General features: G+C 43.2%; 1 protein-coding gene across 3 annotated transcripts in view; it reads left to right on the top strand.

Annotated features, from left to right (window-relative positions):
• LOC122920184 overlaps positions 1-16336 on the top strand; it is a 60360-nt gene that overhangs the window by 6791 nt on the left and 37233 nt on the right. For 2 of the 3 annotated variants that reach the window (XM_044269457.1, XM_044269466.1), the window contains exon 2: positions 6642-6731. In XM_044269457.1, the coding sequence (XP_044125392.1) occupies positions 6661-6731 (71 nt within the window). In that variant the 5' untranslated portion in view covers positions 6642-6660. Of the gene's footprint in view, positions 1-6641; positions 6732-14491; positions 14715-16336 lie in introns of all 3 variants that reach the window. The other variant, XM_044269474.1, reaches the window with a different exon arrangement.

The raw sequence follows: 16336 nt of genomic DNA, 5'->3' as shown, positions 1-16336 counted from the left end.
CAAGTGTGAAAGTAGCCTAAGACAAACCTCTCCTTCCCCATGGGACAATGTGCTAAGCGCAAATCGCCCAGATATGTGGTGAAGTACATTATGCACTTTGTCCCTGGTGAAAGGAGAGGTTTGCAGCAGCTTTGTGTGAATGGGCCCTAATAGCCCTGTGTGCCTGTCCTGTGAGATGCAATCCCTATGCTAAGTGTACCTGTGTGTGGTACTTCCGGAAACACTCCCCTAAGCATAGGGCAGGGTGGTCAGGGCAGTCAGGACAGAAATAGCGGGTGTCACGCCTTATTCCACTCCTGCTACAGACACAACATCTTTTTCGGGGTGACGCTTGGGTTGAGGTACCAGAAACGACATTGGGGAAATGTCGATCGTGTAGACGGCTCACTACACTGGTGGATGGGGCCACGGAACCTCCTGGATATAGGAGGTTCTCGATGATCTCTTCTTGAAATTTGAGGAAGGATCCTGTTCTCCCAGCCTTACTGTAGAGAACAAAACTATTATATACAGCCAATTGAATCAAATATACAGACACCTTCTTATACCAGCGTCTGGTTCTGCGGGAAAGTAAATAGGGAGCCAACATCTGGTCATTGAAGTCCACCCTTCCCATGAGCGAATTATAGTCGTGGACACAGAGGGGCTTTTCAATGACACTGGTTGCTCGTTCAATTTGGATTGTCGTGTCTGCGTGAATGGAGGAGAGCATGTAAACGTCACGCTTGTCTCTCCATTTCACCGCAAGCAGTTCTTCGTTACACAAGGCAGCCCTCTCCTTCCTTGCAAGACGGGTGGTAACGAGCCATTGGGGAAAGCCCCGGCGACTAGGTCGCGCGGTGCCACAGCAGCCAATCTGTTCTAAAAACAAATGCCTGAAGAGGGGCACACTTGTGTAAAAATTGTCCACATAAAGATGGTACCCCTTGCCAAATAAGGGTGACACCAATTTCCAGACTGTCTTCCCACTGCTCCCCAGGTAGTCAGGGCAACCGACCGGCTCCAGGGTCTGATCTTTACCCTCATAGACACGAAATTTGTGCATATAGCCTGTGGCCCTTTCACAGAGCTTATACAATTTGACCCCATACCGGGCGCGCTTGCTTGGGATGTATTGTTTGAAGCCAAGGCGCCCGGTAAAATGTATAAGGGACTCTTCTACGCAGATGTTTTGCTCAGGGGTATACAAATCTGCAAATTTGGTGTTAAAGTGGTCTATGAGGGGCCGAATTTTGTGGAGCCGGTCAAAAGCTGGGTGGCCTCTGGGACGAGAGGTGCTGTTGTCACTAAAGTGCAGGAAACGCAGGATGGTCTCAAATCGTGGACATGGCAGCAGAGAACATGGGCATGTGATGAATTGGGTTCGTGGACCAATATGACCGCAATTCATGCTTTTTTTGTTAGGCCCTTGTTGAGGAGAAGGCCCAAAAAAGTTTTAATTTCGGAAACTTGGATGGGTTTCCACCGGAAAGACTGGGCATAAAAGCTTCCCGGGTTGGCGGCTATAAATTGAGTGGCATATCGATTTGTTTCTGCCACGACTAAGTCCAACAGCTCTGCAGTCAAGAACAGCTAAAAAAAAAACTGTGCCGATCCGATCTGAGCTGTCTCAACCCGAACTCCAGACTGGGCGGTGAAAGGGGGAACTACTGGTGCGGCTGAAGTTGGGGGCTGCCAATCGAGGTTTGCCGGCACCTCAGGGACTCTAGGGGCTCTACGGACCTGTCTGTGCGGTGGCTGCGACGGGGGAACTAATGCACGTGCCACCGTACCAGCTTCAACTGCCCTTCTGGTGCTCGCCACTTCACCATGTTGTACGGCAGTGCTGGTACTAGGTCCAGGATGGGCTGCGCTGCTGGTGGATGCCTCACCACGTAATCCGACAGCGCCAGCCCCACTCTGCTGCCCTTGAAGCGGATCCTGCGCAACCTGTGGTCTAGCAACACGGGGCCGGGTACGCCTGGTGGTATCAGGGACCTCAACCTCCTTGTCCGAACTTTGGGTCAGACTGCCACTGCTTTCTACAGGTTCGTATTTTGACCTGCTGGATTCGTCAGATTAGGGTTCCCATTCCTCATCCGACTGGGTCAGAAGCCTGTAGGCCTCTTCAGAAGAATACCCCTTATTTGCCATTTGGACAACTTAATTTAGGGGCTATTCCCTGAGACTACCCAAGGAAAAAAGCAAGCCTGTCTTACAAATGGGAGGCTAGCGAAGTACCGGAGGCCGCTGCGATTGATAAAAAATATCAAAACTGATTTATTTATTTTTTATCGCCGCAGCGCTTGTAAAGTGATTGTGCAGTGATCAAAAAAATAATAATTTTTTTTGTCACTGGGGCGTGGGTGAACGCACGTGTGGGCGACCGATCAGGCCTGATCCAGCAAACACTGCGTTTTGGGTGGAGGGTGAGCTAAGGTGACACTAATACTATTATAGATCTGACTGTGATCAGTTCTGATCACTTACAGATACTAATGTATCGGTACAAATGCTGATTAGCGATACGCTAATCAGCTAATCAGTGAGTGCGGGGGGCTGGGCTCTAACCGACGCTAACTGCCTAACAAAGGGGCCTACACTATCCTAAACCTAACCGTCAATACTAGTGAAAAAAAAAAAAGACAGTTTACACTGATCACTTTTTCCCCTTTAACTAGGTGATTGACAGGGGCGATCAAGGGGTTAATTGGGGTGATCGGGGGTCTAAGTGTGCTGTTTGGTGTACTCACTGTGAACTGTGCTCCTCTGCTGGGACCAACCGACGAAAAGGACCAGCAGAGGAGCACAGAAGCCATTAAATATAAGGTGTTAAATGGCTTCTGATTCGTTTTTTTGAAAATCACCAGCCTGCCAGCGCTGATCATTGGCTGGCAGGCTGGTGACGAAATACTTTAACTTTTGCCGGGCCCGCAATCTCGCGACACGCGAGATGGCGCGTCCAGGAGGAATAACAGGGCCGCCGCCGGGACGCATCCCTGCATGCGGCGGTCCTGTAGTGGTTAAATCCAAGGGTTCACATACTTTTTCCACCTGCACTGTGAATGGTGTGTTCAATAAAAACATGGTAACATTTAATTATTTGTGTGTTATTAGTTTAAGCAGACTGTGATTGTCTATTGTTGTGACTTAGATGAAGATCAGATCACATTTTATGACCAATTTGTGCAGAAATCCATATCATTCCAAAGGGTTCACATACTTTTTCTTGCAACTGTATTTATCAATACAGGCCACTAGGTGGCAGCCTTGTATTGATATAGTGCAATTGAAGTCTTCAATGATTGCTATTTAGCCATCGCTGAATACTATAGGCAATTGAATGATTGTCAGTGGTTGTCACCCAAGGTGACTGGAAAAAAGAAAAAAAAAAAAGTTTTTACAAATTTTTTTTATATTTGTAAAACCTTTTTTTTTCTTTTTTCCAATAACCCCTAGAACTTTTTTAATAAAAAAAACCTAAAAGTTCAAATCGCACCCACCTTTCCTTAAAATAAAAATGCTTAACCAATGAAAAAAAATACACATCATGGGCATCGCCGCGTGCGAAAATGCCCATACTATTAAAATGTAACAATATTAATGGCAAATGGCATAGCGGGAAAAAATAAAAACAGCCAATTTGTCATTTTTTTGCCACTTCAACTACCCAATAATTTTTTTATAAAAAGTGATCAAAAAAACACACTTAAAATTGGTATCACTGAAAAGAACAGATTATCCCGCAAAAAGTGAGCCCCCACACAGCTCTGTACACATAACTACAAAAAAAGTTATAGGGGTCAGAAAATGTTTATGGAAAAAAAATTCTAAAAAATTTCCAGTATTAAAACACAACAAAAATTATTCAAGTGTGGTATCGTTGGAACCATACTGACCTGGAGAATGACGATAACAAGTCAATTTTACTGCATCGTGTACAGTGTAAAAAAAAATATATAAAAAACCTTTATCAGAATTGCGTATTTTTCGCAATTCTACCCCATTTGGAATTTTTTTCCCGCTCCCTACCACATGGTATGCAACCGTAAATGGTGCCTTTAGAAAGTACAACCTGTCCTGCAACAAATAAGCCCTCCTAAGGCTATGTGAATGGGAAAATAAAAAAGTTAGCACTATGGGAAGGCGGGGAGTGAAAAACAAAAACGCAAAAATGGAAAATCCCAGGGTCCTGAAGGGGTTAATAGTGCTCACTAGGGCTGAAACGATTGCTCAAATTAATCGATTAACTCTACACAAAAAAATCCTCGATGCAAATTTTTTGCATCGATGATTCGTTTGTGCCATGTGACCACTGAGTCTGAGTGAAGAGCTTGCTATAACTCACGCTCCGTGGTCACCTGCTGGCCTGCACAGCGCTGCACTGGATCCTGACACATCGTCAGGACATAGTGCGCGCTTACATGCACTATGACCTGATCCTGTATGACGTCAGGAGGACAGTGCAATGCACAAAGAGGAAGATAGAACATCTCTGGAATGTCGGCAGTATTTTAGTTCACTGGCGCTGTGGCTGGGCACTGATGGCTAGGAGGGGGAGTAGAGGAGCTGGTGGCATTGGGGGTGGAGCTGGGGAATTGGGGAGGAGCTGGTGGCATTAGAGGGGGAACTGGTGGCACTGCTGGAGGAACTAATTGTATTGGAGGGGGAACTGGGGGGCAACTGATGACACTGGTGGGGAGCAGATGGCAAGGGAGGGGGAGCTGATGGCACTGGGGGGACTGATGGCAGAGGGCTGATGAGTTTTTATAGAAAATTTACTTTTAATTACTGTAGTTTTTACTTATTAGAGTACTCCGATTGAATAAAAAAATCAGTAGAATTAGGCCTCATGCACCCGACCATGCCGTTTTTTGCGGTCCGCAAACCGCGGATCCGCCAAAAAACGGAAGCCGTCTGCGTGCCTTCCGTAATTTACGGAACGGGCGGCCCATTGTAGACATGCCTATTCTTGTCCACAAAACGGCCAAGAATAGGACATGCTATATTTTTTTTGCGGGGCCTCGGAACGGAGCAACAGATGCGGACAGCACATGGAGTGCAGTCTGCATCTTTTGCGGCCCCATTGAAATGAATGGGTCCGCATCCGAGCCGCAAAAACTGCAGCTCTGATGCGGACCATAACTACGGCCGTGTGCAAGAGGCCGAAGGGTACTTTCACACTAACGTTTTTGTTTTCCGGTATTGAGTTCCATCCTAGGGGCTCTATACCGGAAAAGAACTGATCAGTTTTATTCTAATGCATTCTGAATGGAGAGCAATCCGTTCAGGATACATCAGTTCAGTCACGCTTACGTTTTTTGGCTGGAGAAAATACTGCAGCATGCTGCAGTTTTTTCTCTGGCCAAAAATCCTGAACACTTGCCAGAATGCCATTGAAATGTATTAATGCCGGATCCGGCCCTAAGTGTTCCAGCAAAACGGACCTTTAAAAATGAGAATAAAATAAATACCGGATGACAACCGGAAAGACGGATCTGGTATTGCCATGCATTTGTCAGACGGATCCGTCTCACAAATGCATCCGTTTGCGTCCGGATTAATTACAAAAATAATCGATAGCTGCAGCCCTAGTGCTCACCAATAGTGAAATATCTCAGTGACAGGACAGGTGCCTGCTCCAGTGTCTATCTGTTAGCCCCATAGAAGTAAAGGACCAACATGAGCACTACTGCTCCATTGAGAGGGATCCTAGAGACCCCTCGTTCTCAGGAATGCTGGGGATCGCAGCGATCAGACCCCCACATTCTCATACTTATCACCTGTACTGTGTGTAGGTGATAAATACTACCTTCCAGACATGAAGGGGCACCCACACAGAAAACTGCTGCGTCGGTTCACTGTGAGGGTACGTTTTTGTGAGAGATTTTTCTGCAGGTTTTTCAGCCAAAGCCAGAAGTGGATTTGAAAGGAATTAGAAATATAAAGGAAGGACTTCTATTTTTCTGTCCTTCTCTTCTGGATTTGGCTGAAAATCCTGCAGGAAAATCTCTCTAAACGTCCTGCAAAAAACTCTGTGTGAACCTACCCTGAACGTGTAAGGCAATGTTTCTGCACCTTGCTAGCCTATAGGCATATGGAGGGGAGTAAAACGTGACTGCAGAATCTGACTACATAGTGTTGGTAGTCTGTAACCATAGAGACAGAAAAAGCAGCAACACCAGAGCCAAGGCCAGACACCTACAAGTGAGTTCAATGCGAGAAACTGGCAGCGTGTGTCAGTGAGAGGTCCCGTTCTGACCTCCCCTCCTCTTATAGGATCGCCCAGCATTATACTGATTTATACGGCTGTGTGACCCTGGAATCTACTGAACTACACTGACATAATGCTAGCAGATTTCACCTTTTATTTTTCAGAGCTCCTTTGGAAAATGAAAAGTTGAATCTGATTGGTTGAGCGGCTATGAGCAGCTAAGTCAGTTTTTCTTTACACCAGATTTGATAAATCTACCCCAGTATGATTGCAGTGTCTGAATAGACTCTTATAGGACTGACATAAGACGCTGTTTGCTATGTTCTGTCCCAGAATGCACATAAGGCCATGTTTTCATGGCTGGAGCCTGGAGGTACATATGAAAATAATGCCATATTTTTGATTCCTTACTGTGTTACATGGAATTATTTTCTTTAATCCTTTCTAGGTTCGCAGTTAAGATCAGTATGCCGATGACCTGTGTGGCATACGGTTGCCATAACTATTTTGTCAAAGGATGTGGGAAACAGTTCTTCAGGTAACCACTGTTATTTATATTCTTGTATATTGGAGTATTTTCCATGGAATTTCTCTGACGGGACAAACATATCTCCTCCCCAACCATCAGGTAAAGACGCATTCACATGCAAATTATACTCAATAATACTGTAATACACTACTATAAAATGATGTGATACCAATTTAGATGCAGATTCATAAGCAGAATGTATAAAAATTTCATCCAATGACTCATTTTCTTCCCCCGTCTGTCCCAGACCACCATGACAACTTCTCCTGTAAACTGCAGAGTTTGCTGCCCAGATATTTTTGACCCTGCAGCTCAACCCCACCTTAAACAGCAACACTAATTCAGACCCTTGACCAGGCCACTCAATTTAATCAAACCACAGACCCCCAAATTGATTGATACCCCATATTAGACAGTAGATGAAAACCCTAAATAACTTCAGAACACCAGGCCCCCTATATTGATTAGACACCAGACCTCTGAATTAATTCATACTAGACACTGTTCCACTTTAAATCTGTAGAGACTACAGTCCTGCTTTCGTTCGGTGTTTCAGATTCATAAAAGTATGCAGTGATCACTGCATGGAGGGAAGCAGACGCAACACAGGTATGATGGGGTCTGCGCACAGTAAGCTTCTCTACCAAACAGCTTGTGACCCATTTAGTTTATGAAAACTTTATACAAAAAGCAGCCAATCATCATTATACACATATTGTGGCAAATCCTTGGCAATCACTATGAAATAGTTAATACTGTATGCACATATTTTACAGACCCGTGAATAAATTAACTATGTGGACAAATTGGAAATTACTCCTTTAGGGTCCATTGACACGTCCGCAAAATGGGTCCGCATTCGTTCAGCAATTTTGTGGAACAGGTGCGGACCCATTCATTTTCAATGGGGCATTTGCCGATCCGCAATTCCGTTCTGCAAAAAAAAAAAAAACATGTCCTATTCTTGTCCACAATTGCGGATAAGAAAAGGCATTTTCTATTAGAGTGCCAAAATACGGAACGCACATTGCCGGTGTCCGTGTTTTGCGAATCTGCAAATCACATACGGACATGTGAATGGATCCTAATTCGGCTAATCTACTGCTCGAGCTTCCACTGCTAAATACCAGCATAGACTGGCATTTTTGGGCCTAATCCATCCTTTTGCGAGACAGAATGTACCCAAATAAACTCTCTGTTACAGATGGGATGCACTCGAATAACCATTTCCTGGTACATTAGGAACACTTTCTGGCCTGGATTACTATCACAAACCCCTCTCTTGTTCTTAATTACCAGCCTCTAAGAACCTTAGCAGCTGGACATGGTTAGTATTTCACCCGTGCTGGATGGGTGGAGGACATTATTCATCTTCACCCCATTCCTAGATCCAACTCCAACTTTTCTGTCGTTCATCCTGTGACCTGTTTATTTAGATGGGGATTCTGGCCTGGATTATCACAACCCCTTTAAATAATTAAATCCCAGACAAAAATAATCCAACCCCAGACTAGAATCCTGCGTATACTTACCTTCCTTGCCCCTCTTTAGCTCCAAGTGTTGCCATACTGGGCTCTGACACTGTTCAGTATTAGGACACTATGTGCATTGCTGCTCTACTACATCATGACACTGGTCAATGTCAGGACCCAGTGCAGGGGCACCTGGAGTTAAAGCCCACTTGTTTCTTCTCAAGGACAGGTAGCTGAACAGTAATGACAAGTTGTGGGAGCGGTATTGAGCCCTACAGCTTCACCAGAGTTATCACCTCAATAGGGGTATTCAGGTTTCAGCTAATTATTTTTGGTCTATTGAAAAGTTATAAAATATTTAATTATACTTTCTGTATCAAATGTCCATGGTTGTTTAGGATCGGTCTCTGCTTGGTTTCATTCAATAGGAGCTTACTTTACTTCCTAGGCAGAAAAATCTGGCCTGGACTTATGATGATCACTGCTTATTACAAACACCACTCTGATAATTGTATTGTAACTGTAATCAGTCCTGTACCTGTGTGGACATGGACAAGAACCCGGAGGGTCCCGGAGGTGCAGCCACACCTGGATGGTATGGACATGCCATAAAAGACCAAGATGAAATACCCCTTTAATTTGGTCACTGTAGAGTTAGTAGACACAGAAAGAAGAGTCTTCTCAGCCTATATGTAAAGAACTACAACAATAGTTCTACTTGGTATTGCATGATATATAATATCCTTAGCTGTGACAAATCCCTCCTGCTTTGTGGTCATCACAAACATAAAGAGCCATTATTATTAAGCTGGCAGAAAATCCATGAATCCCAGGTGTTCTTGAAAGTGTCACTCCAGTTCCATTGTCCTGTCCGTTCTGACATCAGGCGTGAAGACAGGCTAGCGCACACTATGTCAGCGAGCTTTACTATGCCCGGAGTGTATCATGCATGGGCCCTATTTGTAAGAATTGGACCCCTGCACAATATGTTCCAGGTTGTTGCATATAAACCATGGATGCACACCACGCAACTGCTATAGGGCAAGAGATGAACAGTGTCTCCTGTTCCCAACATAGATTCACAAAATTTTGCAACAGCTGTTACTAGCAGAAGCACAGTGCAAGATTATACATATAGCTTGTTTATAGCATTTAGTAGTCATTACATAAATTCCTATGCACTGAGCTCCCCCTAGTGGTGGCTGCAGGCAGGCAGTTTTATAATACACTATATGAAGGGAATCGGGAGATTCATCAGTGCTCATATCGGTCTTGTGTAATACATTTGGAAATATAGTGTGCAGAATCAGCGCCATATTTGTGAAGCACCTATTCTACTTTTTCCATAAATGTTTGTTAAAGTTAGTGGCTGGGGGGAGGGTAAAAAAAACTCTGTGACATTTTAGGAGCTGAGCGGACGCAAGACATGCTAGCTCCAGAGCCTGCCGTTTTTTAAAAAGCTTCCCACTGCAAAGGGGCAAGACGAGCGCCTTCTCTCCTCCCATCTCTGGATGCGGAGAAGGCGTTCGATCAAGTACATTGGGGATATTCAAAGTTTGGAATACTGGGACGATTTGCCCAAGCTATATGTGCACTCTACTCGAAACCCTCAGCTAAAGTCTTTATTAATGGAATGTTTTCCAACCGGTTCCCAATTAATAACGGAACAAGACAAGGATGCCCCCTCTCTCCTATTATTTTTGCACTAATAGTTGAACCTTTAGCGGAATGTATAAGGGCTCATCCACAGGTTACGGGTGTAAAAATTGGAGATACAAATCATAAGATAGGACTATATGCCAACGATATTATACTAACAAAGATGGGTCCGGCAGCACTACTATGTCCAAAGAAAAGGCCAATTTGGAAAGTCCATATATTATACCTTATATCACGGTAATGTTGGTGCCAGCAGATCGGGATCCTGGCCGATGATCCACAGTCAAATAGCAATATATAAAGAAATCCGCAGCACTCTTCAGGTGATGGTGAATAAAATGGATTTATTCCATACAGCAGCAAGGAAGTGCGACGTTTCGACCGCTCCCAGTCTTTCTCAAGCAATAAAGTGGTTACAATAACATGTGTCTTATATAGTGCCTAATCAATTATCTGGGCCCTCCCCCAGGTACAGCCATTAATCACATTGGTGCATATACGTAGTCATTAATTAGTGACATCTTGTGAAATCAATCTTAAGATCTATTACCTTTCCTACAGGGAATGTCCTTGGGGTCCACCTCCATTCCGAATCGTCTCCAAGACGAATTTCGTTCGGCGTCCCGGAATCTCCAATGCGCATGCGTCTCCTTCGATCAAGCAGCCAATAGAAAAAATATCCTCAACCGACGTCACTAGTTGTCAATGATGCGGAGGCAACCTTTGCTCCACGTCATTGAAAAGCGTCCTTTCCGTCCCTTGGTAATGACATAGGTGTCGTCATGGAGACGCGATTAGTTTACCTGAAACCCGCGTCACTCGACTCCTCCCCCGTCACTATTTCATGAGTCTCCGGACATGTCTCTTATAGGTAAGGGTTCGTCCCACCGCTCCAAAATACCTCCACCATTCAATCTATGGGGATTTCTCCACTCCATATAATTCAAAAATTCTCCACATTCCCATTTTTCTCGACATGATTCCTCCAGAGCAATTGCCGCATCTCCTCAGCAATATACCCTTCTGAGGTCATCATATCCCAAACTCACATTCCTCTATAGAGGCCATACTGTCCCATCAGCGCCACTTAACGGGGCAGATGCCCTCCACCAGGAATATATTTTTATTAAAATCTCGTAGGTATTTGGGATGCCAGTCAAGTTCAATGACAACGACTCCCCTAGTACCACGAACACATACATTCATCAGTCATATTTTTCTATTGACAAACAGAGGTAACAGAGCATAGGAAGGACTCACCCCCCATATATTGGTCATGTCCTTTGGCTATATACATTGGACGAACTGCTGCATGATCTATGGGACATCAGCCTTAGGGAGAACGGGATGGAAGCGGACCCCAATATTAGACCATCCTGCAGAGAGAGATAAAAGAAAGAATATAGAATTTTCGTGTTAGTGAACATAAAAAATCATCACAACTAAGTTGGGCACAATCTTAGGTTACATAAAATAATAAATATGAGTCCAGTCTACATTTTAGAGGTGATGCACAGAAATTCCTAGAGGAAGACTCCCAAATTGAAATCCCTATTGAGTCCCCTTGGTTCACGTGTATCTAATTCGTAAATCCATTTCAACTCCAATTGTTTAAGGAGGGTCTCTCGATCCCCCCCTCTCCGTAATGGTGAAACTCCATCTATGATCTGAAATCGGAGTTGTGACAAATTATGTCCCATTTTTTCAAAATGGTCTGGAACCGGAAGATCTAATACTTTTTTTCGAATCTTAGATTTGTGCTGTGTGATCCTCTTTTTTATTTCCTGTGTGGTCTCTCCTACATATAGGAGTCCACACGGGCATTGGAGAGTATATATAACAAAAGTAGAATTGCACGTATAAAACTGTTTGATTTTATATTTCTTACCAGTATACGGATGTACAAATGTCCTCCCTTTTGTCATACTATTACAGTGACAACACCCCAAACAGGGGTAGCATCCTGTTTGTTTATGCACTGGTTTTTTAGAAGGTTTATCTGCATGCACTAACTTATCCCTCACATTGGGTCCTCTCCTATATGAGAACAGCGGAGGATTTGCAAATTCTGGGGTATCTGGAAACGCTTGTGTAAGTAGCGTCCAGTTCTTTCTAATTACACCCGCCACCTGTCTGCTAATCATCGTGTATCTGGAAACAAAGGGGATCCTATTTTGAGTATTTAACCTATCCACATTTTTTTCAAGTAATTCCTCCCTTTTTATTTTTAATGCCCTATTTTGATGTTTATCCGTCAACTGTTTAGGGTATCCTCTGCTCGTAAATTTTTTATTCATCTCTTCTAACCTCTTTCCCACTACTTTTTCATTACTAACTATCCTGCGGACCCGTAGAAACTGACTGTATGGCAGTGATTTTACCATATCTCGGGGATGTGAGCTATCATATTGCAGGATATTATTTTTGTCCGTGTTTTTTATATGTATATCCGTGCCCAGTTTTCCATCCTGGACATACACCAGTGTGTCCAGGAATTGTAGCTCGGTCATGGAGCTAACCCTCGTAAATTTTAAAGCGGGGTGAATGTTGTTGAGATATTCATTAAATGTGTCTAGTTCCAGTTCGGTACCCGTCCATATGCAGAAGATATCGTCGATGTATCTCATCCAGCCCCTCACGAATCTGAAGGAGCTGGATGGATACACGAACATCTCCTCTACATATGACATGTAGATATTAGCATATACAGGTGCGGCGTTGGACCCCATCGCCGTCCCTCGTTTGTACAAAAAATTGATCTTTAAACCTAAAATAATTACAGGTTAATATAATTTCAAGCAGTGCCAATATAAAATTTGTCATCTCTACTGTATATTCCGAATCACTTAGGGCATATCTGACTGCCTCCAAACCTTTATTATGTTCAATACTGGTATATAGACTGACCACATCAAATGAGACCAGTCTATCTCCAGATTTTATTTCCAATTCTTTCAGCCTACATAGAAAGTGGGTGGTGTCCTTAACATAAGACGATGCTCTCATTACATAAGGTTGTAACACCCCATCCAAGAATATAGCTGGCCGTGATAGAACAGAGTTGATGCCGGACACAATCGGGCGTCCGGGCGGATCATCTCTGCTCTTATGAATCTTGGGTAGGGTGTACAGAACCGGGGTGACTGGATGTGTCACAACCAAATAGTCATGCAGTGGACTATCGATGATATCCTCAGCGTACGCGTCGTCTACCAGAAGTTTGATCTTTCTAGATATTTCAAACCTTGGATCATAGTCAATCATACGGTAAACTGAGGTATCATCGAGTTGTCTTTTTATCTCACATTCGTATTTCTCAGTATCCATGATGACAATTGCTCCGCCCTTGTCAGCCGGCTTGATGGTGATTTCATCTCTATTACTCAACTTTGTTAAAATATCCCTTTCCATTTTTGTTAGGTTAGATCTAAATTTAGTCTGTAACCGTTCTCTCAACTGCTGTATGTCTCTTTGGACAAGCGATATATACGCCTCAATCACATTGATATTGGGCGGTGGCTGAAACTTACTTTTCAGGGAAAGATTATATTTTTTTAGGGTCATCATATTTTCCCCTTCACTTCTCATGGTGTCACTTTCCTTCCCTGAAAAGAAGCCTTTCAACCTTAAGCGTCTAAAAAAACGGTACAGATCTACCTCATACTCGAACCAGTCGATAAACATAGTGGGGCAATAGGATAAACCCTTGTTTAGCAATGTCAGTTCTTGTTCTGTGAAAGAAGATGATGAGATATTTACCACTAAATTGCCTATTTCAGTCTGTTCATAGTTAGATTTTTCATTTTGTCCGTCTGTCCCTTCTGGTTCTGGTCCATTGGTGGTTTTTTGGACCTGGTTATTACAATGTTTCTTCCATCGTCTATGTCTCGCTCCTCCCCTCCTCTGTGGTCTCGTTTTCTTTGGTCCAGTCCCTGGCCTAAAAAAAGAGGATCATCGCTACAGTCCTCGGACGATTCAGGGGTAGTGGTCATATCTCTCTCTTTTCTTCCATCATAGGTTCTGCGTCGTGGTTTCCCTTTAAACTGTTTATTCAAATTCTTTTGTTGTCCCGTTATCTGTTTACGATATACTTCACCCCGGGTGTAGTCTTCAAGATCTCGATGCCATTTTTTTCTCTTGGTGATTTCAATATTATTTCGATATCGATCTAAATCCACGTCCAGTTTGTTTTTAATCGTTGTTATCTCAGTTATTGATAATAGAGTACTTAATTGGTTTTCCAATGTGTCAATACGTATCTGGTTTAAGTCCAATTCCAATTGCAAGTATTCTATATTGAGAAGCATAATGTCCATAGAATAACGGTTTGATATTAATTCAAATTTTGCGCAAAATTCCTTGTTGTTTGGAAGTAAGATTGGTCTCAGATGAGACCGAAGACCTCTTGGGATCCTCCCTGCTCTGTAATATTCTTTTAACGTCGATTGATGAAGTTCATGTGAGATCCGTATTTTTTTCTCTTGTTCCAATTTACGTTTGATAACATCTGTTGTTGGTTTGTTCAAAAAGGATTCCTCTCCAGAACTCTCCCCCAGAATCCTGGTCACCTCCTCCTCCGTGTAGACTGAACTCCTTGCTGTCGCCATTTTTAGCAAAATACTTTTATCTTCTTTTAAGATGTGAAGAAAAGATCCATGTCAAAGTGTGCACGCTCGGAAAAAGGCCATAGCAACAACAAAGATGGGTCCGGCAGCACTACTATGTCCAAAGAAAAGGCCAATTTGGAAAGTCCATATATTATACCTTATATCACGGTAATGTTGGTGCCAGCAGATCGGGATCCTGGCCGATGATCCACAGTCAAATAGCAATATATAAAGAAATCCGCAGCACTCTTCAGGTGATGGTGAATAAAATTGATTTATTCCATACAGCAGCAAGGAAGTGCGACGTTTCGACCGCTCCCGGTCTTTCTCAAGCAATAAAGTGGTTACAATAACATGTGTCTTATATAGTGCCTAATCAATTATCTGGGCCCTCCCCCAGGTACAGCCATTAATCACATTGGTGCATATACGTAGTCATTAATTAGTGACATCTTGTGAAATCAATCTTAAGATCTATTACCTTTCCTACAGGGAATGTCCTTAGGGTCCACCTCCATTCCGAATCGTCTCCAAGACGAATTTCGTTCGGCGTCCCGGAATCTCCAATGCGCATGCGTCTCCTTCGATCAAGCAGCCAATAGAAAAAATATTATACTGGCACTTAGTAATCCAACAGTGTCCCTATCCATTGTGATGCAAATTTTTAAGTAACTTAATGTAGTCAAATGCCAAGTCCTTAATCTTGGCCTGATAGATTCAGACCTCACTTCATTGAAGGCCAATTTCCCCTTTGAATAGAACTCTGAATATATTACATAACTAGGATTCCAACTAACACCAACAACTGCCAATCTCCTATCAGCAAACCTAAAAACTCTAAAGAAACAAATTTAAAAATGACCTGAATAAAATGAAAAAGCATGAAATCTCGTAGATGGGGAGGATCTCGGCCCTAAAATTTTTTATTATCCCACAAATCCTTTATTTATTCCGCAACTTGCCAATTACCTTCCCCATAGCACATTTGAAAGAAATCCAAAGATTACTTAATACATATGGCAGGATAAAAGACTGAGAGTCCGAAGCAGAAACACTCTATTTGCCGATTTCAAATGGGGGCTTGGGTTGCCCATCCATCATTAGATACTATAGGACTTGTATTTTTGGACATTGAGATTTCTGTGTTTAAACAGTCCCAACAAACACTGGATCTCTATTGAGAACTACCTAATGTATGTGACAGACCCTCAGGTATTTTTCTACTCACAAGTCCTTACAGAAGAACACCTGTGTTCTTGAGGCTCCTCCTTCAATCCAAGCTACATTTGAAATCTGGACCTTACTGTCAACTAAATTGACCTTTATTAACATTAAAGAGGACCTTTCATTGTTTTTTATTAATTAAGATAAATACCTTTTTTACTTGCGGGGTACCCCCCCCCCCCCTCCCCCCCCCCCCCCCCGGTGTTGCTGCCACCCTGCCTGATTATTTTATTTTTTTAAAATATTGCTTCTACTATCTTTACACACAAATTGTCTGTGTCCTGTAATTTACAGGAGCTCAACTATAAAAATCCTCACCAGATGGTATAGGACCCCAGTTCCATTACATCAGTTCTACCCCTCGGTAACGGATGTCTGCTGGAGGTGTCTCGCAGCAACGGGTACAATGACACATATCTGGTGGGATTGCCCGGGAGTGGCTCCCCTGTGGCGGGATGTTTTTGCTTTATACAACCATTTATACAAAACTGCTATTACTCCAGATCCTTCTCTAGCTCTCCTATCCATATTCCTAGGTCGGATCTCTCAGGTTAAGAAAGGGGCCTTACGGTTATTTATGTTAGCCATGAGGCAGATAATTCCCCGTCAATCGTGATCAACAGAGAGTCTTTTAAGAGTAACCTGGTTCAAT

This window comes from Bufo gargarizans, chromosome 1 (genome assembly GCF_014858855.1).
Source record: "Bufo gargarizans isolate SCDJY-AF-19 chromosome 1, ASM1485885v1, whole genome shotgun sequence".
NCBI lineage: Eukaryota > Metazoa > Chordata > Amphibia > Anura > Bufonidae > Bufo > Bufo gargarizans.
Note: the sequence above shows the minus strand (reverse complement) of the source record. Positions and strands in the feature narration are given on the sequence as shown.